The following is a 27,809-nucleotide window of genomic DNA, read 5'->3' as shown; positions in this document are numbered from 1 at the left end:
GGGAAGAAAGGAGGCGCCGGCGCCGCGGCGGCCTGAGCCGCGGGGGGGCGGGGGAAAGGGGCACCAACATGGCGGCTCCATATTAACTTTCCCCCCCTTCGGCAGCCGCTGCCACCGCCGGCCGCCCCTCGCTTGGGTAGCCGTCATGCCGGGCATGATGGAGAAAGGAGCCGAGCTCCTGGGGGGCGCCAAGAATAGGGCGGCCCCTAACGGCACCAAGAACGGCGGTGGCGGCAGCAGCCCCGGTTCCAACGGGCACTTTTTCGAGCCGGAAAGCGGCGGCGGCGGCGGCGGCGGTGGCGGTGACAGCGGCGACGAGCACGGTGCGGGTTTTATCTTCCCCCACCCTTTTTCTCCGACCGGGTAGAGTTGGGCCTAGTCGCGTCGCCCTGTGCACTGGCTGGCTGGCGGCGACCGCACCGAGCCCCTATAGGTCTCTCTGTCTATGTTGGGGTATATGTGCGAGCGCGTGCGCGCGCTCGTGCAAAAGAGTGTGGAAGGTGCGCGCGCGATAGGGTCTACAGGGTGCTGATAAACGTGAGGGTGAGGGCGCGAGCGTGTACGTGTACGCGCGCGCGTTCTCGGTTTCCCTCGGGCGCGCGCACGCTCTGTGTGCCTGCTTGTCCGTCTGTCCATCATCCCTCTATCCCGTGGAGAGTGGGTGTGCATTTTCACAATGGGCACACGTGTAATGCAACCGCAGCTCAGGCGCGGTACTGCATGGCATTTTACGTGTGTGTACAACTGTACACGTTTAGTGGCGTATAACCTTGCAAACGAGTACGTTGTGGGTGTCTGACTATGAAAGGATTGCCATGAAGAGTGGTGCACGCAGGTCTAGCTACGTGCAGCCCTTTCTGTCTTGTTTTTCTCTGCTAAGAATGCACTCGATGCATACACCCACGCAACACTGTGCTGTATCAGCACAATAAAGTAAAGGGACTGTTTCTGTTTCTTTCTAAATTTATTTTAACATAATTGTTGCTTTTCTGGAAATTATTGCCTACCTGGAATGTTAAAGGGAAGTAGGCATTTCTTTTTCCGGTGTATATGAGGTGGGGGGAGTAATCTCTTTTTTCCTTCTTTCTCTCTCTCTTTCTCTTCCTCTTCCTACTTGTTCTAAGGCTTTGAGGCTATCAAAACAGCAAGGCTTGTCGGTATTGGTAATTTTCTATTGCATTATCTGTGATGCTTCTAGATCACAATCTCCACATTTTAATTTGTAATGATTATACTTCAATCATTGAAGAGAAAGGCATCCTTTCCCCTCCGCCCCTCTAAGAGATGCATTTATTTTTTCTTCCATTGCAGATGTAGGAATGAGGGTCGGAGCAGACTATCAAGCTCGCATCCCTGACTTTGATCCTGGTAAATATGTGTATATATATATATATATATATATATATATAAAATATATTTGTAACCTGATATCTCTATGCTCTTTTTAAAAATGGGAGTTTATTGCATGTGTTGATTATAATGAGAATGTAACTGAATGTGCATTCTGTTGAATATGTGAGAGTGAAAGGAGGAGAGTTGCTTTTGTGAAGGTTAAAGGTGTAGGATTTTCTTTGGCTCCCCTCCCCCAAGGCTTTGTGCAGCTTGTTCGTGGTCACTGAAGGTTTGCAGAGCCCGCTTTTGCTGTATGCAAGTTGAAATAAGCAGGCCTTGTGTATGGAGAAGGTGGCTCCTGCCTTCTAAGTAAAAAACGAGGAATTATAAATTATAAATTTTCAAAAACTTACCTGTCTTGCATCTACAGTAGTTTGAAAAGAGTATTTTATTCCAAGAATACTGAAAAACTATGCTTCCTTGATTTTCCAATATATTTAAAAGTGAGGAGCAATGAAGTTTACAGTATAATAGGTAATACTTCTGTTCACCATGTGATAAAGGAATAGAGAAACTTGCGCTTCTTGATACTGACTTATCTCAGTCTTAATTTGCATGTATCAGCAGGACATCAATATTATCCAAACATAGTCTCATTTCTAGCTATATCTACAAGGAAGCACTATTGACTGTTTTGCTCCCTAGACCTGTACTATGTCAGTTGATTACTGCTTCCATAATGGTGCCCTTCTCTTGAAACTACTACTTCACTCTATGGTGTTTCTAAATCTTTTGTTTTAAGGAACAAGCAAACTGTTTCTCTCTCCAGAAATGTTTCATTATTGTTATTAAAATCTTGTAGATTATAAATGTGTAATTTTATACCTAGAAAACTAGTCTCAACAATAAAAAGCTTCTGATTTGGTTTTTTTGCACATGTCATATATACTGTTGGCTTTTGTGTTGATTCATCATATTTTAAATTATTGTCAGTGGTTGACAGGATTTGTGGTCGGCTTCCGATAAGAAAGTGCTTTGTACTTTTGCATATTTAATATAAATTAAATAATACCCTAAACAGTACTAGTAAAAGGAGAATTTGCAATTGAAATATTGCCCCTTCTCAGTTTGTTGTGTTTCTGACTGTGCTCAGAAGTTTCTTTGATTGATATGCCACTTATACATTAATAGACATTAAACAAAAGTCATGCTTCTTCTGCAACCTATTGGCCACTTCAGAGCTGCTGTTGTTCCTCTATGGTGATAAGAGTCTCCAGTATTTAGTAAGGTTGTGGATAATTTGGGGTTGTCAGATCTGTTTATAATTCTTCCATGTGGTTTCAATCAGTGATAGGAGAAGCACAATCTATGTATATAGTTCATCAGATAGGCTGATGGTGGCTGAAGTGTGAAGTACCATCTCATAGTCACCTAACTTTGATTCTTTATGCCCTTAAAACCTCTTGAATCAAATGATTAATAATTTCACAGAGGGGGGTGTTTATAAGAAAATAGCAGCAGATGACAACAACCTATCCAATAGCTTTTCTTTCTCTGACTAGCTTAACTTCCAGGATTATCATAGGGTCTTTCATTTCAAAATAGATAAGAGAATACTGTGTGCTGAATTTATCATCTAGCCCATTTATGTTAAATGTAGTATAAAAGGTGGTTTATATTGTCGCATCCAATTTTTTTGTCAAATACCCACTGCTAGGATTACCATTTTGAGCTACCTACCATACTACAGTGCTTCTTGAGCAGTGCTCAGGATTTAGAGAACATCTTAAAGATGGATTGCTGTTAGTATTTGGTGCCTATAGTGTGCCAGGCAATAAGAATTGTCTTGATCCCTCATGTACCCTCTTTTCCTAAATTTACTTTCTCTCTAGAGCTGTCCTATTTATCTTTTTCTCATTAGACTAAACCCATGAATTTGGTTTTTGTGTATTTCACTTAGTCTCTTTCCTTAATTGACTTCTCTCTACTATTTAAAACTTACCTTGACCCCCATCTACTTTCCCTAGAAGTGTCTAGTAGAAAAGTGTAAGTTGGAGTATTCTGTTGTTCATATTTTTTCTGTTCAGTAGGGAATTTGAAATGTCAAAATCTAAATATTTTCATACAAAAAAATCACCCTTTTTGGATGAAATGCTACCCAAAAATATTTTTCCTACTTGCACTTATCCGGGGCATGAACATACTCTGGCAGTCTCTTTTTTCTCCCATGTCCTCATGACATTGCCTTCATCTCAGCCCATACCTGAGACACTTAAAGTTGGGCTTAGCTGGTCCACTGTTACAGTAATGCCTTCTACTTTAAGCAGGCAAAAAGCAGGAGCAATTTTGCTGTGGGGTGCAATCTGATATGTTTCAACCCAATTCATTCATTCATTCATTCAATCAATCAATCAATCAATCAATCAATTTATATAGCTGCCCATCTCACCACAGGTGACTCTGGGCGGCATACAACAAAGCTAAAAACAGTAAAATACATTAAAAATATATAAAACAACATAAAACAGAGAATAAAGGGAAGTTAAAAATAAGGGAGCCACCTCACTAATTCCACCGTCCCCTGGAATCCCCAGGCCTGCTGGCATAACCAAGTCTTGCTTCTATTTGGCACTTTAGGGTGGTATGTGTATGCTCCTTTTCTCTCCAGCTTTTGGATAGATCTTTCAGAGCTATTCTGCATTGGGCAGCAGGAAAGTCTGATTCTATCAAACTGGACTCTCCTCTGTATCCCTGTGGGGGAGAGCCCATTTTCAAGACTTGGATGAGCCTATCTAGCAGCTGATCAGCAGTGAAAGCAGAAAGGCTGCAAAGTGATGCAGGAGAGAGCAAGAAAGAGAGAAGTTCTCTCTGCTGCTTTATGGTGAAACTTTCCCCGCACCTGTCAGCTGTTGTTTGGGCTGCTTTTGAATGTGTGTTTAGCACTCTTCCGGAAGAGCACTAAAGCCATGTCGAAAAGGAGACCAAGTATCAGTTGACAGTCAAGCTCCCTTTGAACACATCTATGCAAAATGTGTGTGCAGAATCAGAGCAGATATCAACAGAAGGCTAAACCGGTCTTGCTTCCTCCTCAAGCCCTAGCACCATCCCATGTTAAGCTGAGTGTTTGGCGAATGTTTTCATCCAGCTAGTGATGTTTGATGGGAGGGAGGGGGAAAACAGCTTAGGAAATCTTCCAGTCCCCATTTTAAAGTATCCAGGGTGTCATAAATAAAGAGAACACCATTTGCAGATATCGTGTCTGTTTCCAGGTTAGGTATTGCCAATGGAGGCATCAAATTTTGTGCCAGGACAGGTAGATAGCACTTTAACTTTGCCATGAGAAAAAGCCCAAAATTTGACCCAAGGACACAAGCAAAATGCAAAAAGAAATTTATCAGTGATTTTTAAAAATCCAGTATCTGGGCGATAAAATGTATTTGCTACCATAGGATTAAACTGTCAATTGTCCTAGCAGTTACTTTTCAAATTAAGACGCAAAAGAAGTTGGACTGTGCATGGAAATACATCAAATTAATAAATAAATTTACCATGAAAGGATAGTGAAGCTTAATCCAGACAAAACGTAAGTCTTTATATGTGTGTGACATGATAAAAGTTTTTAAAAGGTTCGGAAGAAGTCAAACTGCTGATAGTATTTTAGATTCAGAAAAACTGGAGTGATTAGTTAGCACTTTATGTAGCAAATATCTTTTTTTTCCAGCTTGTTTTCCCTTGAAAATGAATGCTTTTTGTATCAGTGGTTTTATTTGTTTATTTATTTTATTTTATTTCTCCACCGCCCGTCTCCCCCATGATAGGGGACTCTGGGCGGCTTACAAAGACATTAAAACTATAAATATATATAAAATGCATAATATATATAAAATTAAAACAATACTAAAAAAGAACAATCTAAGAAGATGGAACATTGGGCCGGGGACAGCCAGCTACTATGGGGCTAGCCATCTCCCTGCTTGAGATATTCCCTCCCCGCCCCAGGCCAAGTGACAGAGCCAGGTCTTCAAGGTAATAGAAAACAAACTCCATAATATATAACATTTTTCTTCAAGTATAATGTTTAGGTTCCTTGTTTTCAGCATGAGCTATTTGGCAACAATAAAAGATGCTAAATTCCTAAAGGTGCTAGTTTCATTTGCAACAAAAAATGTTAAAAATAAAGTAAATTCAGTCAATAAATGTGTGATTATTGCATGATTCAACTATATTTTTCAGTTTTATTTAAGAATATTTTACATACTTTGTAAAGAGTGACTTTACAACTGAAGAGTACTTCCATACTATTTTTCTTCAAATTTGAGTAAAAAATGTTGTTGCTCTGAACATCTAGAAATGTTATATTTCTAGATCAATCTTATGCAATATTTTATCTCCAAAATTACCTTATATAATTTTTTACATCATGTAAAATGTTCTTCTTGAATTTTTAAATACTAATATTTAAATTTTTATGCTGCAATAAAACTGCAGGGTTGTTGCTCTTTGGTAATATTATAGAATAATTACCTTTTCCTTCTGTTAAGACCAAATTTTATTTTTACTTATTTACAAAATTTATTACCCTCTTTTTGTTATGACTGTAATTTAGGAATGCAGTGTAGATGCCAAGAACCCAGCTGGGTGTTTTACCATGTCTTCTCTTTCAATAGCTGTCTTAAGGATGTTATATGTGTTCCCTCAGCTACAAGATAGGTAGTCCTCAGGTTATGATAGCAATTAGCAATTGACTGGAATTTCTGTCACTAAGTGACATGGTCATAAAGATGTGACTGTGTCTCTTAGCGACAGCAATTCCAGCAGTCCTGGTTGCTGCCGTTAAGCAAGGACCTCATGTGACTACGATTTCCAACTTCCTGCTGGCATCCCCATTGACTTTGCTTGTGGGAAGCTGGCAGGAAACATCAGAAATTGCAATCACATGACTGCAGGGACACTGCGACATCCAGAACCACGAGGGCTCATCATAGGTACCATTCATTGAATGCTATCATAACTTTGAACAGTCACTGAATGAATGCTCATAACCCGAGGACTACCTGATCTACTTTTGTCTCTTGTTTTTCTTCATTGATCAATGCGATAATTTTATTTACTGAATTGCCGACTGGTAATTTTTATATGCCTCCACACAGAAATGATAGGTTCATTTGGTGTCATACTCAGATTCCTGTTGTATACCAATCTTTTATTTATTATTAGACATACAAATAAATGTTTGTTATTATTACAATACATTTATTTATTTCAATTCATATGGCTGCCCATCTCAAATTCATGACTGAGTGGCTAATAACATATCAGATTTAAAGAATTTAATGTACAGCTTTAATAATTATTTTCTTTAGGTTTTCTGTAGTTATGATAGTTCTAGGTTTTAATTCAGTTTGAAAACATTAGTACTTATGAATCTTTATTTCCAGTGTAGAAAACATTCCTATGTTCTTTGTCACGAATTGGATTCAGAGATAGTCATACTAAAGGTAGACCCATTTAAATCAGCAAGGCCTTAGTCATGACAAATCCTCCTGATTTCAGTTGATCTCCCTTAAGTGTGATTACATCCAGCAGCATGTATATGAAAAAGATGTGTGTGTTTTAGTGAGAAAGATTGATCTCATGATCCATGATGCCTGCATACTCATATTTAGCATCACAAATTCTTGGATTTAACTTGTTGCTATCCCTATTAGATTAGGTGCTTGTGACTGAGGTTGACAGTCTAATGCCCATTTCTTGTTGACTACATATCCTATCTTAGGCATGCTAAGTTTTATTTTGCTGCTTTCTCATCTTTCACTTCTGTCTCTGCCCTGGAAGACTTTTTCAGCTTCTGCTCTGACCACATTTCCACATCATGCTTATACAGGTTTATGATTAAAAACTGACTGCTGGCTCTTTCCTTGAGTGAGTGTGGCAAGTAAGTTGTCTGTGGTATTTTTGGCCTAGGTGAGCATGATGTAGGAACACAGGACCATGGCTCCAATAGAAGCGAATATGTGTAACTCTGGGTTGAACTGTGGAGTCCTTGGGGTTCTCTGAGCTTGGCTGTTTTCTTGCAAATGTTTCGTTACCCCGCTAGGTAACATCTTCAGTGCTAGAATGCAATGGGGTTTGCTCTCTGTTTATATTCAGTGGCATGCCCTGCCAGTGTGGGTGTGGGTGTGGTTTTTGTTTTGTTTTGTTTTGCCCTCTGCTAGTTCCTTGATTAGGATATTGTTTACTGTTGATTGTATGTTTGGTGTTAATCTCTGCTTATCTGGATAATGATTGCTGGTCAGGAGATGTTCTGGTCTTTTGTTTTCCTTTTTATTGTCGCTTTTGAATAGTGTGTAGATGTTGTTTATCTCTATGTGCCTGTTGATGGCTGTCTTGTCTGAATACCAAGCTTTCAGGAATTCCCTCGCATTTTTGTATTTAGCTTGGTCTAAGATGCCAACAGTTTCCCAGGTGAACCTATGGTTAAGTCTGTCCATGTGTTGTGAAATTAAGGAGTTTTCATCGTGTCTTCTGACTGCTAGTTGGTGTTCATGGATGCGCTCTGCATGAACTCTTCATGAAGTCATGAAGACTATGACTTCATTTGTTTTCATTAAACTAGAGAGTGAAGTCATTGTGTTTTTACTTTCTATGGCTTCATTATCAGGCTTCTAGTTTAATGATACAATGATCCAATATTTATGATACTGAGTTAGGCTAAATGAACTATAGACGGCATTTTAACCATGCATATAGGAGAAATAGGCAAATGTAATGCATAATCATGAGCTCGGATAAACAATATGCAAACCTATCCTCTGTTTCCCCTGTTAAGGGACTACAGTGGAACCTCGGTTTACAAACTTAATTCATTCCATGACTCTGGTCGCACCCCGAATTGGTCACAACCCGAAGTAAATTTCCCCATAAGGTTCAATGTAATTACCGTTAATCCATTCTGGCGTGGAGGACAGGGAGGCGGCTATTGCTTGGAGGGAGAGTCCCCCTCCCTACGACCATGTGTCAGGGGCGGAAAATGGCCGCGGACCACGTGTCGGGGGCGGAAAATGGCCGTGGACCACGTGTCAGGGGCGAGAAAATGGCCATGGACCACATGTCGGGTGGAAAAATGGCCGCGGACCACGTGTCAGGGGTGGAAAAATGGCCGCAGACCACGTGTCAGGGGCGTAAAATGGCCGCAGACCACATGTCAGGGGCGGAAAAACGGCCGTGGACCGTGTCACGGGAGGGAAAATGGCCGCGGATCCGGTTCGTAACCCGAGGCGGAGTTCGCAAACTGAGGTAAATTTTTGCGGCCAGATCTGGTTGTAACCCGAAAAGTTCGTTAACAGAGGCATTTGTAACCCGAGGTACCACTGTACTTGGTCAGGAACTCTGCTGTAATTTCTTCTCTCTTTTTTAAAAAATATATTTAGACATTTTATATGGCCACCAATCTTAAATACATAACTCATCCTGCAAGATTGCACTGTTTAGTAGAGGAAACCTAAAGCATGCCCATCTGTTGGATCCTTTTCTTTGCCCAGCCTCCCATTTTGAGAGTTACCTGGTATGGGAACATTTACTTAGTGAATAATATGAATGACATACCAGCCCCCTCTCCCCCATTGGTGTGGCCTTAAGCTCTTTATTCCCACTTAGGCATTTTTCTTTTCACTTCATAATAGGATAAATTTGGAGCTAGTGGTAATGATGTAGAAAACTAATAGCAGTCCTTCAAGAGGGTTGAATAGTCTTAGAGTTGGAAAATTTTGCTTTAAGCTAAGTTTTTTCAAGGTATCTGGTTGGACATTTCTCACAGCATTTAGTGATAGGAATTAGTAAAATCTCCTTTGAGTTAAGTTTAACTCCTGGTGACATCACAAATTCCAGGTTGTTTTCTTGATATCAGTAAAGAAGTGGTTTGCTTTTGCCTTTTTCTGGTATATTTTTGACTTGATTGGAAAGTCAAAAATATCCCAGAAAATATCTAGCCCTGGGATTTTCTGGTGGCCTCCCATCCAAGTACTAACCAGGTGTGATGCTCCGTAGCTTTTCAAGATCATCTAGATGCTGCTACCTGCTGTGATAATTGTTTGAGAAGGAATTCCTTATTAATGTAAAGCATGCAATATAGTCCACAACTCCTCATAGTAAAATGAGTGAGATGTGCAGTTTGTATTTCAGATTTAAATTTTTCTCTTACCCCATCCTCTCTTGTTAATTGTTTTGCACAGATAGGTCATATTTATAGAGAGAGGCATGCCAAGAATGTATACTATCTTCCATGTGCATAGTGAATTAACTGTGCTTTCCCTGATATTGTGTTAAGAGCTTAATCTTAAGAAGACTTTCTCGCATACAAATTTCATGATGATGATGATGATGATGATGATGATGATGATGATGATGATGATGATGATGAAGAATGAGAAAGGAAGGGAGGGAGGGAGAGAAAGAGAGAGAGAGAGAGAGAAAGAAAGAAAGAAAGAAAGAAAGAAAGAAAGAAAGAGAGAAAGAAAGAAAGAAAGAAAGAGAAAGAAAGAAAGAGAAAGAAAGAAAGAAAGAAAGAAAGAAAGAAAGAAAGAAAGAAAGAAAGAAAGAAAGAAAGAAAGAAAGAAAAAGAAGAGAACTAAATGTATTATTCTGGATTCTCAGCACATGAAATTATTTTAGTTATAACAAGGTTGGTTACCTTTGAAAGCAAAGTTCTCACAATGTTTCTCTCTCTCTCTCATTGGGCCTTAAACAGAAATTGGGATGAATTCCAGCCTATGCTATGCTACTTGAACAAGTTTTCCATTGTTTCTCTGTTTCATTACTTACAAGATGTAAAGTACAGGACAATTGTGTCTATTACCAATAAAACATTGATGAGCAGATTATGGGTTATCCTTTGACTAAATATTTTTTAATATTTTTATTATCTGAATTAGGCGTTCTTTGAAGTACTGAACATAATTAACTTATCTTCCAGGAGCTACAAAATACACAGATAAAGACAATGGAGGGATGCTTGTGTGGTCTCCTTATCATAGTATTTCTGATGCCAAATGTAAGTTTTATAAACTGCATTAAATAGAATCCTGGGAATTAATATGTACAACGATTATGTCACAGATTATAAAATGCAACATATAAAACATTTCATTGCACAGATTAATGTGAAACTGATGTGCGGGTGATATAAGCATGTTTTTTTGCTCTAAATGTATATATCTCATCAGTCAACAGTCCTGTATTTAAAAATCAATCAGTTATTACCTGTGTGTGGATATTGTATTGATTTCTATTTGAAAATGCTACTTGGAATTTTATAATGTTTGGGGCATCTCTGATGCATGTAATGCTTTTGCTAAAAAAAACTTCATTAGAAGTTTTTAAAATGTTAAAATACTGTACTTTTTAAAAAGTACATCTTGAATGCTATTACAGTTCTGTGTTTTAATCTCAATGAGATTAAGAATGTAATTGACCTATCTGGCAATAAATTGTCCAATCTGGCAAAGTATTGAAAGTACATGCCTGCATTTCATGTGAATACACTCTCCAGATTGACAGACATATGTTGTGACAGAAAATCAGGCATAGTGACAAGCAATCAACTAATCTGCAGTAGCACACTATGGTTGTGGAACATCCTGCAATGTCAAACCAAAAGTGTATGTGGCTCAGCATTCTGATGCTTCTGAATCTGGAGTTTCTATATAGCCTTCATGACTAGGCTTTGATTGATTGATTGATCTGTATGCTGCTGAACTGTAATCAACTAATGATGGCTTAGAACAAAATAAAAGAAAATCACTGCAGTATCAAGATCAAATAAACTGCAGTAAACAAAACATCCTAATAGATAATTACCAAATAAATCTGGTTCCAGGTGGCACTCAATCAATCCCCAAGGGTCCTCTAGAAGGGAACAGCTTTCATTAGATTCTAAAATAAATAAATGTATAAATTTGTCCTCCATTAATATGTGTACATACTGTTATGATCTAGATACTTAGAACTTTTATGCGGTTATCCCTACCATGGTAACTGAAAAATGTTCTTCTGGTCAGAGGCTCAGGTATCCAGTGTGGTGTTCTTGCATGCCACTATATATAGCCAATTCTTTCCTTACATCTAATAGCTTAGTTCAGAAACTAGCGTATTTTTAACTTTTCTCAAGTGTAATATTAGTTGAAAATCAAAGCACTAGAGGAGTAGGCAAGTAGAGTTTTGTTAAATTCAAGCAGCTTGTGTATCTTAGAGACAGAGGAAATAAATCTGGTACTTACATATAGTAATGAGAAGTGTCATAACCATGTGATTTGCCTGGGAGTAAATTGCAGCATCTTATGGCATTCTTTAGGAATAACTGATTTTAGTAGAAAAGAACAGCAACTTCTATTTTCCACTGTTATCTTTAGACAGACAGACAAAGAAGATATTTAAAATAACAGCAGCTTCTATTTTCCAGCCTTATCTTTATATATTGGTTTTTAGATAGACAGATATTTGAAGGAGGAAGGTATTTAAAATAAGAGTAGATGGAGCTAGTGTATCTATATGTCCCTTGATTCAAATAGATTATGGATTCATGAATCCATGTTCAGGATCACTGTGATATTTTCCAGTTACCAAAAGAGGAAGGATTCCTAATTGTATGACTGTAGGATTTAATTCTCTTAAGAGTTAGATTTTAAGAGCAGAATGTTTAAAAAATTGGGGAAAAAATGACAGCTGAAACACATTTCAGTTGTATCCTAGATTATTGAATGTGCCATAATAGCTATTAAGTTTAAATATCTGCATCTCGGTTCAGAAAATCAGCTGTGCCAGTGTTAGTGAAATGGCACCAGATGAACAAAATATATCACATTATCATTTTGCATGCATGTTCAGGCCTTAAATAAAGTCTATCCTTCTAAATGAAATATGTTTGCACTCTATTTTCTAGCAGACTTTCTGAGCCTGACACATTTATCTTTCTACATTAGTTTTGTGCTTTTAGCTTTCTTCATCTGATTCTTTGTCTTTCCTTGCTGCTACCTTATTTAACCTTATACAGATCTAAGCTGTTCTTCAACAAAAATCAACAGCCTATAGGTGCACAAAGGAAACACTGCACTGAATCTCCTTGTATTGCATTTGTATTTTAATGTAATATTATATCACTGAAGCAGAAAAGAATGCTAAAAGGAAGAAAACTATGAAAAGGTGTTTGAAAGCTCTGGTGTAGTACTATAATGAGTTGGATTTAAATTTTCTATAGAATGACTTCAGGATGGACCTTTTTGTGCTTATTGTTGGATTTCTTACTCTACTTGAATAACTGTAGGATTGCAGCTTTGATCAACAGCGTTTTCCCTTCCCATGGAATTTTTAGCATCTACCCTTTTTAGAGACACATACAATTGAAACAGGATATAAAGCAAAATAAATAAATAAAACCTATAATTAATATGAGCACAAAATATATTTCAGTGGATTAGTTTGATTTCATTATTTAAATAAATCAGAAAGGAACTTTGTAATACAGTGCACTGTAATAAGAATCCATGATCCTAAAATGTTTTTCTGCTGTAAATATATTAGAAAAATAATTCTAGCATCCTTCTGTTACACAGTGGATGAATACATTGCTATAGCAAAGGAAAAACATGGATACAATGTGGAACAGGTAAGAGTTTTAAAAAATGAATTAGTACAAGACAATTTAGCATTTTTCCTTGCAGGGCTTTGATAAATAAAAACTGTACAATCATAAAATAATCTGGAGGTTGAGTCATGGCAACTGGACTTCTTTTCTTTTGGTTTGATATGTTTCACTGCTTGTCCAAGCAGCTTCTTCAGTCTAGAAAGTTGGTTAGGGGGGACCCCATAAATGTCTTCCAGGTAGCTGTGTTTCTCACTAACATGATGGGCTAGTTGAAAGGGCAATAGGAGATGTGATTAGGGTCCACATCCACATCCCAAAGACTCTACTAATCACATCACATCTCCTATTGTCCCTTCAAGGAGGATATATGATTAGAAAACATTTATGGGGTCCCCCCCGACCAACTTTCTAGACTGAAGAAGCTGCTTGGATAAGCAGCGAAACGTATCAAACCAAAAGAAAAGAAGTCCGGTTGCCATGACTCAGCCTCCAGATAATTCCACCTGGATGACTGAGAATCTTCATCATCATAAAATAGTATAAGTATAGTGTATATTATTTTAGAAAATAGAGAAAAAAGCAACAATCCATCTTCTGTTCTTTCTAAAGGAAAACTTTTAATCTGTTTCTGAAAATAAAAGGAAAAAAGAGAGCATCCCCAGGAAAGAGTTCTGTAATAAAGGGGTCACTGGCAAAAGTCCCACTTCTGACATCAACTAACCTAACTTTCAAAAGGAGTGGAACAGAGTGTTCAGCTTCAGGTCTTGATTTGAATATGAAAGGGGAAGATCTTCGAATTACCACAGTGTCAACTTGTTTAGGGAATGAATAAGGCCTGTGGCCCTCTGGACAATTATGATGTCAACTCCCATCAGATCCAGCCAGCATGGTCAAACATGATGGGAGCTGAATGTTTTGGCCCTGGTTTACACTTTTATATATTTAAACAAGTGTAGTTATTTCATTGTAAATATTACTTGAGTAGCACAACAGATACTCTTCAACAATCTATTTGCGACTTCTCCTTTATGAGAATAATTCAATAATTGAATGAAAAGGGCACAATTCCTTTTTTTTTTAAGTAAACTCCTTGAACTTGGTCATAGTTCAGTCCATATTGCACCTGTGTGTAATAGTTATCAGTATATAGAATATGAGCAGAAGTAAGAAGTACGAAACATTAGCAATTTGCTAGTCTCTGGTGGCATATGCTATCCTAAGTAGTCCCTGTTTCTATTTTAAATTACAAAGTAAAGATAAGAATGCCTTGCTAAATCACTTTGTTCCCTGTAAAAAGTATGTCGTTTTACAGATATTCCAAAGTTATAATATGGATTGATATTTGCTGTAAAAACTCTCAAAAGCACAGCCTTCTGCTGAAGTGTTTTTGGGTTTTTTTTGATAGTTGAAATATATATGCCAAATCTTTGTAATCATTTTGAGGCATCTAAATCACTGGTATTCCTTTTAATATTGTGGCCAAGATCTATACAGGTATATGATAAACATTTGAAATGTTAGACCCATAGCTTATTTTATTATAAGCTTCAACATAAAACTTGCTTTCAGAGTCAAAAATGAAAGCTGGTATTTGTGAAGAAATACATTGCTTATGAACACATGTAAAATCTGGGTTTTTATATATCTAGTAAGATAAAACTGTGTTATTTGCAGGCATGTAAAGAGATGCAGTTTTTTTCACAAATTTTGAAGCAATGGAGGGAGTGATTAAATGGTGATTATTCAGTGGTACCTCTACTTACGAATGCCCCTACTTACGAAATTTTCGAGATACGATCAGCTCCGGCCCCAAAAATTTACCTCTACTTACAAACTCACCTCGACTTACGAGCCATTTTCCGCCCGTTCCACGTGGTCTGCAGCCATTTTCCGCCCATTCCATGTGGTCCGCGGCCAATTTTCCGCCCATGCCACATGGTCTGCGGCCATTTTTCCGCCCGTTCCACGTGGTTCGCAGCCGTTTTTCCGCCCCTGACGCGTGGTCCGCGGACGCCGGAACGGATTAACAGTAATTACATTAAACCTTATGGGAAAATTTACTTCGACTTGCGACCAACTCGACTTGCAATCAGAGTCACGGAATGGATTAAGTTCGTAAGTAGAGGTACCACTGTATTGCTGTTTTGTTGCAACAATATACTGTAAAACATGAAGCTTTCCATTTCTTTTTTCTTTTTTGACATCAGAATGAATAGTTTCTATTTCAAGTTAATTGGAGAAGGTATCAAAGAAATAAGGTGCAGCCAGGTGGTGGGGACACATTGATACTCTCTTGGCCAGAGTGTGTCCTCTGACAAACGTGGAAGCAGTCTTGCACATCATGAAGATAACCTGAGAGAGTAAAAAGTCAGTAAGGCACACCATGAAACTTGTATTTGTTTGGTTCTTTTTAAAGGCACTTGGCATGTTGTTCTGGCATAAGCACAACATTGAGAAATCCCTTGCAGATCTCCCGAATTTTACTCCTTTTCCAGATGAGTGGACAGTTGAAGATAAAGTCCTTTTTGAACAAGCTTTCAGTTTCCATGGAAAAAGCTTTCACAGAATCCAACAAATGGTAAGGAAATAGACCATTTAGAGTATTTCAAAAGGCTCAAGAGAATAAGTGGGGTGTGATTGAAGACAGTGGCTAAGGCAAACTATGGCAGGCTAAGAAGCACATTTTTTCCCAGATGAAAAATTATTTATTCTGTTTTATTTTGGTCTAGTGGATATATGCAGGAACTACACTGAAACAAAAAATAATTTAAAATTCATTGAAATAATAAAATGATGATGCCATAGGAAAACAGTTCCTCAATATTTTAAAAGATTTTCCAGATAAGAGTTCAGAAGTATCCAGAATAAGTGAGATAAATTAGTAAAATATGGACATTAATAAAAAGATAAATTTTTAAAAATCCACAGAATTTAAAAGAAATTAAGAAAAAATAACAATAAAGCAGGGATGAAAAGATACAAAAACATATTTCCTGTTAAGTGGTATAAAAGCATCAGAAGAAAAGAAAGTTGAAGTGAAGTAGAAAATAAACTCTAGCTAGGAAAATTCAGACAATGAAAGTACTTGTCTCTCTGTTTGGGGGGAAGGCAGCAGGATCATTGCAGAAAGCTGCAAAATTGAAATGATGCAGCTGCGCTCATCCAGATTCTTCTTTTGCTAAAAGCAGGTATATTTGTGTGTTTGTATATATAGACAGATACACATATATACTTACACACACAAACACACACACACACCATATCTATTTATAATAACCCCAAACATACTTGTGTTCTGATTAGTTCATTATTAGTGGTTAAATCGTGTATTTGGTGCCAATTAAAACTGACTGCATACTTACTAATTACTGAAATAAATGTTGGTGTGTTATTTATTCTTTTTCATTTACAAAAGTAAGAGATCTACATTTATTCATTCCAAATTTCCTTTCCTTGATTGTGAAGAAGTTGTATTTAGCAGTTAACATAAATCTGTCTTCCAAGTTCCATCCCTTAATAGAAGCTGGAACTTGAGAATCACTTAGCTTTTAAAAAAAAATTAGAAATAAAGAGAAAACACTTATGTAATATTATTATTATTATTATTATTATTATTATTATTATTATTATTCAGTAATAGATTTATAAGGCTAATGTTATTTCATCTGAATTAATGATTAAGATAAATCCTGCTTTCCAAGATTAAAAAATAACATACACAAATCTCCTATGTTCCATCAAAAGAGGACCTTCTATGGCAATGTTCCTCAACCTTGGCAACTTTAGGATATGTGGACTCAATTCCCAGAATTCCCAGCCAGAATGGTAATTGGGGAATTCCGGGAGTTGAAGTCCACACATCTTAAACTTGCTAAAGTTGAGAAAAACTGCTCTATGGCAAAGTTTCCATATAACAGTCATGAAACAGTAAGGCATGTATGTAAGCTAAAAAAAAAAAAATCAATATTTTTTTCCTAACTTTTCTGTTTATCTTTTTTCCTAAATATTCTAATTAGCTTTTTATTGTTCCACTATTAAGCAAGGACAATTCACAATAAGTTTTTATTTGCTTATTTCAGTTGGAGGAGCTATTCAACTTTGTGCTAATTTTTAAGGAAAAAACTAGCTTCCATGATTCCATCCAACTATTAAAAAAGTTACCAGTTGCCTTACTCAGTGGCATATGGTCCAGGGGTCTTATTATAATAGTCTTCCGCAATTCAGCAAGCATGTCTGTTGAGCTCTGCTTCTTTGTTTTGGAAAGAGGAAAAAGTCAATAGGCCTTACTAACTTTATCCCAGGACCAAAAGAATATGGTAAAAAATACGTAGATTAATACTAGCCATCTGTCACATATATTTCTCTAGAATGCTTTTGTTTCCCATATGAGTACAGAGACATTCTAGAAAAATGAAGGTGGCATGTGGGTATTTGCTCAGCTGGCACAGGTTGCCATAGGCAAAATCTCCACATGCACCACTTGTCATCTAGCACTGTTAGCCTCTTTCAGAGGCTCAGCCTTAAATATAGCCCTCACAGTACTGCCAAAGATGTGACAAAACATTGTCTTTGGTCATTCCTTTTTAAATGGAAAATTAAACATCTTACTGCCAAATTCCACATTTGGCCCAGATATTATATTTGTATAACAAGGGAATCACATAAATATAAATGCTTTAATATTTGAGGGTGCATATAGCATTAAGTATCTATATGGGACAAAACAAAAAAGCACTTTAAAATATTGGAAAGGAGAAACAGTTGTCAAAAGCTAAGAAGCTTCAAGGTAAAAGTTGACACAATACTTATAAGCTCAGTTATATAATTTCATCAATCCTTTTGTGTTTTAATAGATGCTTGTAATATTTTATCCTATCATAGTGAGACTACTTAACAGCTAGCTTGTAGAACCTAACTCCTGCCTTCAAAGCCCACCCTGTTTTTATCAATATCTGTGTTTATAATTATAAGGAAACATAATTGCAGCAAATGGGTTTAAATGCATATTTTATTTTTTATGTTTTATTCACACTGAGAAATGTTCTTGATATTTGAAGAGCTTCCTGTTTTACTATTAAGAATCAATAATAAGTTTGCATTTTCTTTAGGAAATTACACCTTATGATATAGTCTTTTTTTCACATTTACCAAACTATGTGCCACCATATTTTTCATAGCATTTATAACCAGTGTCTGCATACTCTTACCATGTTTTAGCTTCCAGACAAGACTATTGCAAGCCTTGTAAAATATTACTATTCCTGGAAGAAAACACGTTCTAGGACAAGTTTAATGGACCGCCAGGCTAGAAAGCTAGCTAATAGAAATAATCAAGGTGATAGGTAAGCAATACAACATCTTTTTTAAACAAGTAACTTGTTTAGAGAGAGTAGTCCTATTTGTTTTTGTTTTCCTTTGACTGTTTCTAATCCAAGGAAGTATGTTCTGTGCCAAATTTGCCCAATTTGGTGCCTCTCAGTGTGTTGAAAGTACATGTCTCAGCATGGCAAACACTGAAATTCTGGGACTTAAGGTTCCCAACACTTCTGGAGGACATCCAGTTGGGGAAAGCTATTCTGTTTCTCTGTACCTTTGTTTTTGCTAGGCAGATGGATAAACCTTTCATTTCTTTATGTCAGAACAGGGAATTACTCTAATTATAGCCATAGATAATTTTGTGTGCTTATAACCAATGTAAGTAAAAAGATGTGCCATATGCAGCATGTTGGACCTGGAGATCTCATGTAAAGTTCTTCTACGGGTAGAAACTACTGGACAGACACTTCTAAATATCTTAAAGGGAGAGGGGGTACTTTTAGATTTATTTACAGCGCCTGTGCAGTGGCTGAGAATCTTTCTATAATTACATGGATTTGTTTTCGATAATTGATAAGCAGTATAATTTTAAAAAAAGACAGTACACATTTTCTTTCCAATGCATACATATAAGACCACTTGCAGTTGATTGTGAATGTAGTGAATGTAGTCAACATTTCTGTTTCACACTAGACTTCATTGCTAGACTTCCTTTGTAATGGATTCTGATTTCTGAACATGTAACAACATATCCATAGTTTAGGGAATACTAGTAGTACAGATACTCATTTTTTCCCTCAACCCTTTTGCTAGATTTGACAAGGCAGAAGCAAATGTCTTTTCCTACCCATCCCAATATTTCTGATTGCAGCAGAGAAAAGCACAATGATTTTGTATCATGGACCAAGTATTTCAGTCATCTTCTACCCACACCAAAGCAGGTGTTTTCCTAGGAAAAATTATTAGATGACTACATGGAATCCCTGTTCATTATGTTTTATACTCTCAGAGAGGAACTTGTTATGCAGAAGAGAATGCTTAATTGCAGATTTCTGTAAAAGGAGTAAGGATTTTTTAGTAGTCTTGTATATTGGCCTAAGATGCTTTAAATAAGCAGGAAATATTTTAATGTACTTAGTATGGATATTTTTTTTAAATTACTTTAAATCTGATATTCATACAATTAAGACGTGGAATTTTAATATTTCTTAGTTGTGTATTTAAAAATAACTGAATTATTTTCTCTGAACATTAAGCCTTTGTTATAATATTCAAGTAGACATCTAAAAGTGACATTTTATTATGCAGAATACAAATAAAGACAAAAGCTATTTGAGTAGTTAGGGCAAAAATTGAGTTGTGAAAGGAAATACTGACTAATCATTTTCTATCCTCAGCGATGATGATGTTGAAGAACCTCACCCTATGGATGGAAATGATAGTGATTATGATCCCAAAAAGGAAAGTAAAAAAGAGGTAATACAAACTGAAATTAAATTATTTATATGAACTAAAGATGGGGGAAATCTTATAATTGGGAGATCTATTTTTATTATTATATTTTGGTCTTCAGAGGCTGCAGTGTGTGATAGGAGCATTATGACGTCATTAAGGGACTGTAGCAGGGATTTTCATCCTCTCCCTCACCCTGCATTTATGGGCAGAATTTAAGTTTTTGGGGATTGCTGAGTCTGTCAAAGGTTTAATTTATACCTTTTCCTCCTGAAAATTCATTGGAATTTATTTATTTAGAACATGGATATCTGTATAATTACTACCTATAATTATATTTTCTTCTCATTTCTAATCCAAGTAGTTATTCATGCCAAAGTCATGTAACATTACTTATGGCATCATAAGGCATCATAAAGTTTGAGAACCCCAACTTATCTGATTACATGTTAGCATTGTAGCCTGTTTCTGCCAAGCAAAACCTATAGAATAAAACTGATTTCATTGTCTAGTCTGAGCCATATGTCACATGAGAACTATGTGTTAAGAGAGATTTTAGAAAGTTTAAATAATGTGATACAATTAATAATGCTTTATTTAAAAGAGCTCCTAAAGCAATAACTTGTTTTTAAAGTGTCATGCTTAATTTAAAAAAAAAACTTTTTGAACATTGCAGGGGAATAACGAGCAGCCTGTGCAGTCCAGCAAAATAGGATTAGGTAGAAGAGAATATCAAAGTTTGCAACATCGTCATCACTCTCAGCGCTCTAAATGCCGTCCTCCAAAAGGCATGTACTTAACTCAAGAAGACGTAGTAGCGGTTTCATGTAGCCCCAATGCCGCCAATACACTTCTTAGGCAGCTGGATATGGAGTTGATCTCGCTGAAGCGACAGGTATTTTAATTATCAGGTTTGCTTCTAGGAGTTTTTTTTTTCCTGTCCTTAATACTTTAGGATCTAGTAAACAGGGAAATCTGAAACATGCCTGTTAAAGTGAGATGGTAGATTAAAAAATACATTCAGCATGCAAGTCTCTGGTTACTAAAAATAGGTTCATGAGCTGAGACTTGGCATAACTTGGTTTTTTCAAGACTGCATAGATCTAAACTTTTTGACTTCAGTATAAGAAAATTCACTGTCAGTTTTAAAGTGTGGTTTTATCAATATCTTAATCCTGTTTTGAACTGCTCTAGATAGATTTTATAATTGTATATGGTAGAGGTATGCAGACTTTCTTGGTTCACAGTACCGTTAGTGTTTTACTAATTTTTTCACAGCACTCCTAGGTTTGTAGTTTGCACAGTGTCCAACAGATGTCAGGTATCACTGTGTTATCCCGCAGCACCCCTGTGAGTTTGCTGTGGTGTCCTGGAGTGTCGTGCTGCAGTTTGGCAACCATGTGTGTATAGCATTTTGATTTCTGGTAGACTATCAGTCCCTTTGAATAGGAAAAAATGGTGTAGAAAGATAATAAATAAAAGTATACTCTTTCTAATGCTTTCCCATTTGCAGCAATATAAATGTCTAAATGGAAATATGATTTTACATAAACACAAAATAGCATACAGGTAGTCCTCACTTAACGACACAATAGGGATTGGAAAAAGGGTCGTTAAGCAAGTCACCACATGACAGGACCCAATTTCATGACAATCTTAACAACGGTTGTTAAGCGAATCACTGTGGTCATTAAGCAAATCCAGTTTCCCCAATGGACTTTTTTGCTGGAATTCATCATTTAAGAAATTGTAAATTGTGATCACGTGACTATGCGGGTGGTGCAACAGTTTGCGACAGTCATAAGTGCAAGTACAGGTCATAAAGCACTTTTTCAAGGCCGTCATAACTTTGAACCATCATTAAATGAACAGTCGTTAAGCAAGGACTACCTGTAGCATGGTAAAACATGGAGAAAGGAGAAAAAGTAAGTGGTGGTCTTATTCTCTGATGCCTAATCTCAAGAGCTTAGTAGTAGGATTAATGATTTTCTGAAGATTTCCAATGGTTGAAGCAGGTAGCCCTGATTCTTAACTATGTGTAAGCAGATAATGATATTTCTGTCAGCTTTTAATCCAGGAATTCAAGATCTCATTGGAAGCCATCATTTTTTTTTCCTTGTTTATTTTATAGTTTCTTTATGCCATTTCAATCAATACAGATTTTAGGTGGTACACAGAAAGAAAACACAATCCTAAACCTACATTTAAATGAACTATCTAATCCATTTAAACAAACTATCTAATATTTAGATAGTTAAGCACATTTTACTGACCAGGTTTATACTTTGTGTGTGGAAGCAGGCAATTGCTTGGCTCCCGTAGACAAGTTTCATCTCTTCAGAAGTTTCAGAAGCTTGTTTTTTGTTTTTGTTTAAGGCATTTCGTTTAATTTTCAGATAATCATTTAGCAGTTGATATTTATACCATTTTGAAACAGCTAATTTTCATTCCTGTTTTGTTCATTGGACAAGGTCCAGAATGCTAAACAAGTAAACAGTGCACTTAAGCAGAAAATTGAAGGTGGAATAGAAGAATTCAAACCTCCTGAGGTGAGTCACTAAAATGTAGATGAATTTTCAGTATTGTTGTTATTCTGCTGGGAACTGAAGAATATTCTGAAAGTATTTTCATTTGTGACATATTAACTAATTTTTGCTTAAACTGATGAATAAAGCTAATAGGAACCCCATATAGGTTTGAAAGCATTTTTAAAATGTATCTAAAATATTTTCAGATATTTTATCAAGTAACAACATTTCATTCAAGGCAAGTTCAAAAGTAAATTTAATGCCATCATAAAATCATAAACAAGACTTAATAACTCTTCAATTACTTTTTGAAAGGATTGTTCCAATTATATTACTGCTCCAGATTGTAGTCATTAGTTGGCATACAAAATTCAGTGAGATTTTCAGTGCACATACCAGTCTCTGTAAGGGATTTTCTCATTCTTTTCAACTCTGGAATGGCCTATGCTTCAGATGCATACATAGAACAATCTTCTGCATTAAAAAGAATGGGGACAGCACCTTCTTACAGGAAGGGCTATAGCTCAGTAGAAAAGCACATGCATTGCAGGCAGAGGGTCCCAACTTCCAAATGTCCCTGTCATTTTCATATAAGGTTTGGAAAAATTCTTGTTTGAAACTTTGGAGAATCACTGCCAGTTTTAGACAATATGCTTTGGATGTCAGCTGCTGTTACTTTAGCTAGCATGCCCAGTAGCGAGGGTTGATGGGAGTTGTGGTTCAAAACATCTAGAAAGCATCAGTTTACCTACCATAGAGATAGACCAAGAGTCTAATGTTTTAAAAGATATTTTCCTATTCCTAATTCAGTTAATGGAGTTCTGGGAAAAATATCTGAGCTATTAAAATTGGCAAATGTAAATCCAGGTAATGGAATTGAAAGGCGGTATTGTGGCTGAAATTTTCACTGTTGTTTTCAGATATTTAATGGTTTGCTATGTGCTCTGTCATTCTTTATTTCTTAATAGTCAAATCAAAAAATAAATGCCCGTTGGACAACAGAAGAGCAACTTCTTGCAGTTCAAGGTACACTAGTGTTACTAATATTTTCTTTCAGGCTGAAATTCTTTACATTCTGAAAACATTTTTTTTTAAAGTGTATGTGGCCAGTACCTTAGCATCCCTTGTATCTGCTGGGGTAGGAAGAAGTGGCAAGTGATGAAATAGGTATCATGATACAAAACCACAACATAGATATTTGTGCTCAAATTTTGGGATGCTAACAAGTAAGGGTGCACTGTGACATAATTTCATCATCTTAAATCTCAGCTGTAGAAACATATCCATAGTGTGACTGGTTTAAAATAGATAAGGATTTATTGTATGATGTTTTATTAATAGAAATGTTTTAAAACCTCCCAGGCATTATAGTTTATAAAAAACTAAATGTATATAAAATGAAAATAGCAAGTTGAAAGATAAATAAAATAAAATAGCGTAGATTCAAAGCAGCTCACCCATCACCATCTTGAGGCCATCCCCCCCCCCCATTTTTTAAAAAGAGGTGGCCAACTGCAAAAAAAAAGAAGGGATGACTTTCCTAATGGGAAAGCTGGGAAAAGTTGAGATATAGACATTCTTTTGAAAAGGAATCTTGCTAGAGATGATTCTGTTATAAAATTGTCACTGAAAGCTTTAATCTCTTTTAGGATACAATTTAAACATTTATCTGGGATATTGAAGATACTGTCCCAATTCTGTATATATGCAAAACATCCATTGCTTAAATTGTTTATCTTGAGCTGAAATTCTATATGCACTTACTTGGCATATAGCACCATTGAACTTGTAGAACTGTACCAGTTGGTGAACTTATTTCATGGACATTCTGAGTCTCATTGTCTTACCTACTTCAGTATGCTCTTTCATTGAATATGGTAACATTTCTGTCCCGAATATCTCCATTTCAAGACTTTATCTCTTGCAGTGGATTAGTGGAGCACCAGAGTTTTAGAAACGGATTTGTAATCATTTCCAAACTGATATGCATCAGTGACTTTTTAATGGAGGTCTTTTGAGCAGAGCATGACATGCCTCTGCAGTCTGTGCGGTAAGAATTTCACTGTGATAAAGGGCATCAAGTTTCTGAGATTTATATGGAAGAGGGCTGGCCAAATTAGCCCTGATTGTTTAATAAAATACTCATGCAATTGGCCCTATTATCTCTTTAATTGAATTGATTGAACTAGTTTGATTACTTTTTCACACAGGGATATTGCTTGTTGGATACATTTGTTTATCAAATAAATGAAACAAGTACCACACTTTACAGTTATTTGTTCACTCAGACTTCTTTTATGTATCAGGGCCTATGTGAATCTATGATAACACTCCATTGCAAAGGTATGCAAAAACTCAGACATTCCAACAGAGGGAAGAGGGTTTTTTTCCACAGAACTGTTTTATCTAAATAACTAATAAAAAGTTATTCTGGTTATGATTTACCTAGTTAAAAGGCTTTGAATCAGAGCAGTGATGCAGTAAATGAACTGTGGGATTCTTAGAACTAGTGATAATCACAGTATTAAAATGTGTGAATAATACACCAACTACTAACAATGTTCTAGTGTTTTCCACTGTGATAGATCTTTACAGAAACTCTGCTGTTTTTAAAATTGGGGTTTCCTATCATCTGTAGAGGGCATACACATCGTACAGATTTTTGCTTATTAACTTGAATGTTCATAGATGTATTTATTTTGCTTTTTTAGGTGTCCGCAAATATGGTAAAGATTTTCAAGCTATTGCTGATGTAATTGGCAATAAGACTGTTGGTCAAGTGAAGAACTTCTTTGTAAACTACAGGCGTCGGTTTAACTTAGAGGAGGTATTGCAGGAGTGGGAAGCAGAACAAGGAACCCTGGCTTCTAATGGTGATGCTTCTGCTTTAGGGGAGGACACAAAAAATGCTAATGTGTCATCAGGAAAAAGTACAGATGAAGAAGATGAGGTGTGTTTCTGTGTAACAAATCTTAAATGAGTTCAGAAATGGCATTAAATTTCCTATCATAAAATGTAATATTTAACTTGAAGTGGAATGCTGAATCACCAGTGGTGGAAACTTATTGCCTCCTGATTTGTAGAACTCTCTCCTCAGTGGGATTGTGTTAGCCAAACGCTTTCAATCTAGGCTGCCTCTGGTTCTTCCCAGACTTCATTGTGACGGTACTAATATAGAAAACATAGCTGAATAATCCTGAATATTAGACGTTTTCCCCCTTTTTATGCTGAATATTTGTTCTTATACTGCTAAATAGTTTAGAAATGGTTGCTTTCAAAGAAGGGTTTCTTAGCTACAAATATGGCTATACTAACAATGCTTTCTTGTCTCTGGAGGTAGTGGCAACCCAAACTGCATGATGATGACAGGATGGCTGCTTTTATGTATCTGTATCACTTTATTTATAGGCCCAGATCCCACAGACCCCTCAGTGTGTAGGGTCTTCTCCACCAGCCCAGGCATCTACTCCAACACCAGCAACCCCTGTAACAACTCTGAACCAGCCTCCTCCATTACTTCGTCCAACCCTTCCGGCTGCTCCAGCTCTTCATCGTCAGCCTCCACCACTACAGCAACAAGCTCGATTTATTCAGCCAAGGCCAACCCTAAACCAGCCCCCTCCACCACTTATCCGCCCAGCTAATTCCATGCCTCCTCGCCTAAACCCAAGACCAGCACTATCCTCCACTGGCGGTCCACAGCCACCTTCGCTTATTGGAATCCAGACAGAATCACAGTCCCCTCTGCACTAAAGAAGTAGGGCAGAACTATGGTAAATAAAATAGTATCAGTGTCTATTTTTCCTCAGCTAATGAAGAGGTGAAGGGAGGGAAAGCAAGCTTTCCACAGTATTGAAACTGTCACAAAGAGGAAGGTGGAAGCAGATATATAATATGTGAATGACCTTCTGTGTGAGAGAAACTTCAGTGCAGTAGATTATTGCAGAGGAAACCATGTCTACAAAGTCAGCCTTTTTTACAAAGCTAACTTCTTTTAAAAAAGGAAAAGAAAGAAAGAAAGAAAGAAAGAAAGAAAGAAAGAAAGAAAGAAAGAAAGAAAGAAAGAAAGAAAAAGAAAAAAAGAAAGAAAAAGAAATTTACTGCACTATGACTTCAACTGGTTTTTACTCTATTTATTTTATAAAATCCTTTGTATTCAACTACATGGAAATAAACCATCTGGATAGTGTAAGAGTTTCCATTTAAGATTCAAAGTGGGCTATAAATGTGATAAACTGGGGAAATTATTTTTACATTTTCCTATGTTAGGAGCACAAGTATTACTAACAAGCCTGCCATTCAGATTTTGACAGATACCACCACTTCATACATTTTTCTAGGCTTGTATTTTCTATATTTCTTTATAAAGTACTTTTCTTCAGTCTACTTATTGGAAAAGTCTTGAAGAGTTGCAAAGCTAAGGTACTAAAGAGGTTCAACTATATATGTGGTCTTCTGATACTGGAAGCATGACTTGCTAGTACAAAATCTGCGATAGGCAGCAGATGAGCCACCATTTGCATCTAACACCAATAGCCATGCAGCTAGTAAAGTCACAATTACCTTCTTTTTAATAAACTTTGTAGTACTGCTTACCTGAAATTTTATTCTATTATTTAAGTTCTGGCAATAATTTAGCAAGGAATACCTTGCTGAATTCCATACATATAGGGGCATGGTGAAACAGTCAAATATTAAGGATGTTTACTGCTTCATTTCTTGAGATATCTCAGTCTCCTTTTGCTGTTCCTTGCTAGTGCATATCCCTCCATTTTTTTTTCTTGGTATCAAAAAAGATGCCAAATCATGCTTTACTTAATTAGTTGGGATTCATCTTTTTATTATTGAAGTGACATGCTTCTCTTAATTTTAGACAAGAAACACTGACCAATGAAAATCTTATATTTTCATGAAAGACGTGCATCTCTTTAATACAGTTGACTTCCCCACTCCTTATTAAAGCAACAGTGTTTTAACTTTCAAAGTTAAGATTCAGGATGATTTCATGTACAGCAAAGCTGTACTAGCCTCTTATGTACTGCATTTTACAGCTCAAATATCAAAACTTTTAGACTAACACCTTATCATGATTAAGGTGTTAGAGGGATTTGCCCATTAACTTTCATGTTCTCAATTTTTTAAGATTCTTATTTAAATCAAATTTAATTTGTAGTATATTAAATAGAAATTCCTTCAGTGGATGTCTCTGTATCCAACCACAGTGTTTGATTTTTAATACTGGCTTTTCAGTGGGGAAAAAAGCATCACTATCCCTTGCCAGAATTCTTGGTAGTTAGCTATATTTGACCTTTGGTTCTGAGGTCAATATTAACCCACTGAATTCTTCCAATCTGCCATATTCCTATTTGTGCATTTTGGCATAACTCTAAATACCAAACTACTAAAAATGCATTTTCAGTATTTAAGTATGTAGATCAGGTTTCCCAGTGACTGTATTGTCCTTTTTTTTTCTTTTGCTAACTTTTGTCTTGTCTCTTGTTGCTAGAACTTCAGTATGCAGCAGATTGGGTGCTGCCATTCAA

General features: G+C 36.6%; 1 protein-coding gene across 4 annotated transcripts; it reads left to right on the top strand.

Annotated features, from left to right (window-relative positions):
• Positions 1–26,290, top strand: RCOR3 (REST corepressor 3). 4 transcript variants are annotated; one of them, XM_088147075.1, is made up of 12 exons: positions 5–323; positions 1,312–1,368; positions 10,304–10,381; positions 12,939–12,991; positions 15,387–15,548; positions 18,188–18,312; positions 19,684–19,762; positions 20,415–20,633; positions 22,210–22,287; positions 23,235–23,292; positions 24,978–25,216; positions 25,675–26,290. In XM_088147075.1, exons 1-12 carry the CDS (start codon positions 146–148, stop codon positions 26,017–26,019), a joined length of 1,671 nt encoding a protein of 556 aa, XP_088003201.1. In that variant the 5' UTR covers positions 5–145; the 3' UTR covers positions 26,020–26,290. The 4 variants fall into 4 exon arrangements, with proteins under 4 accessions (XP_088003222.1, XP_088003209.1, XP_088003201.1 ...); XM_088147096.1 differs by lacking the exon at positions 24,978–25,216 and having other exon boundaries at positions 1–323; XM_088147083.1 differs by lacking the exon at positions 18,188–18,312 and having other exon boundaries at positions 3–323; positions 15,466–15,548.
• The last annotated feature ends 1,519 nt before the right edge of the window (positions 26,291–27,809 follow it).

The sequence above is a fragment of the Python bivittatus genome, unplaced genomic scaffold, assembly GCF_059951505.1.
Source record: "Python bivittatus isolate LINGU-HERP-01145 unplaced genomic scaffold, Pbiv_v1 ctg000020_np1212, whole genome shotgun sequence".
NCBI lineage: Eukaryota > Metazoa > Chordata > Lepidosauria > Squamata > Pythonidae > Python > Python bivittatus.
Note: the sequence above shows the minus strand (reverse complement) of the source record. Positions and strands in the feature narration are given on the sequence as shown.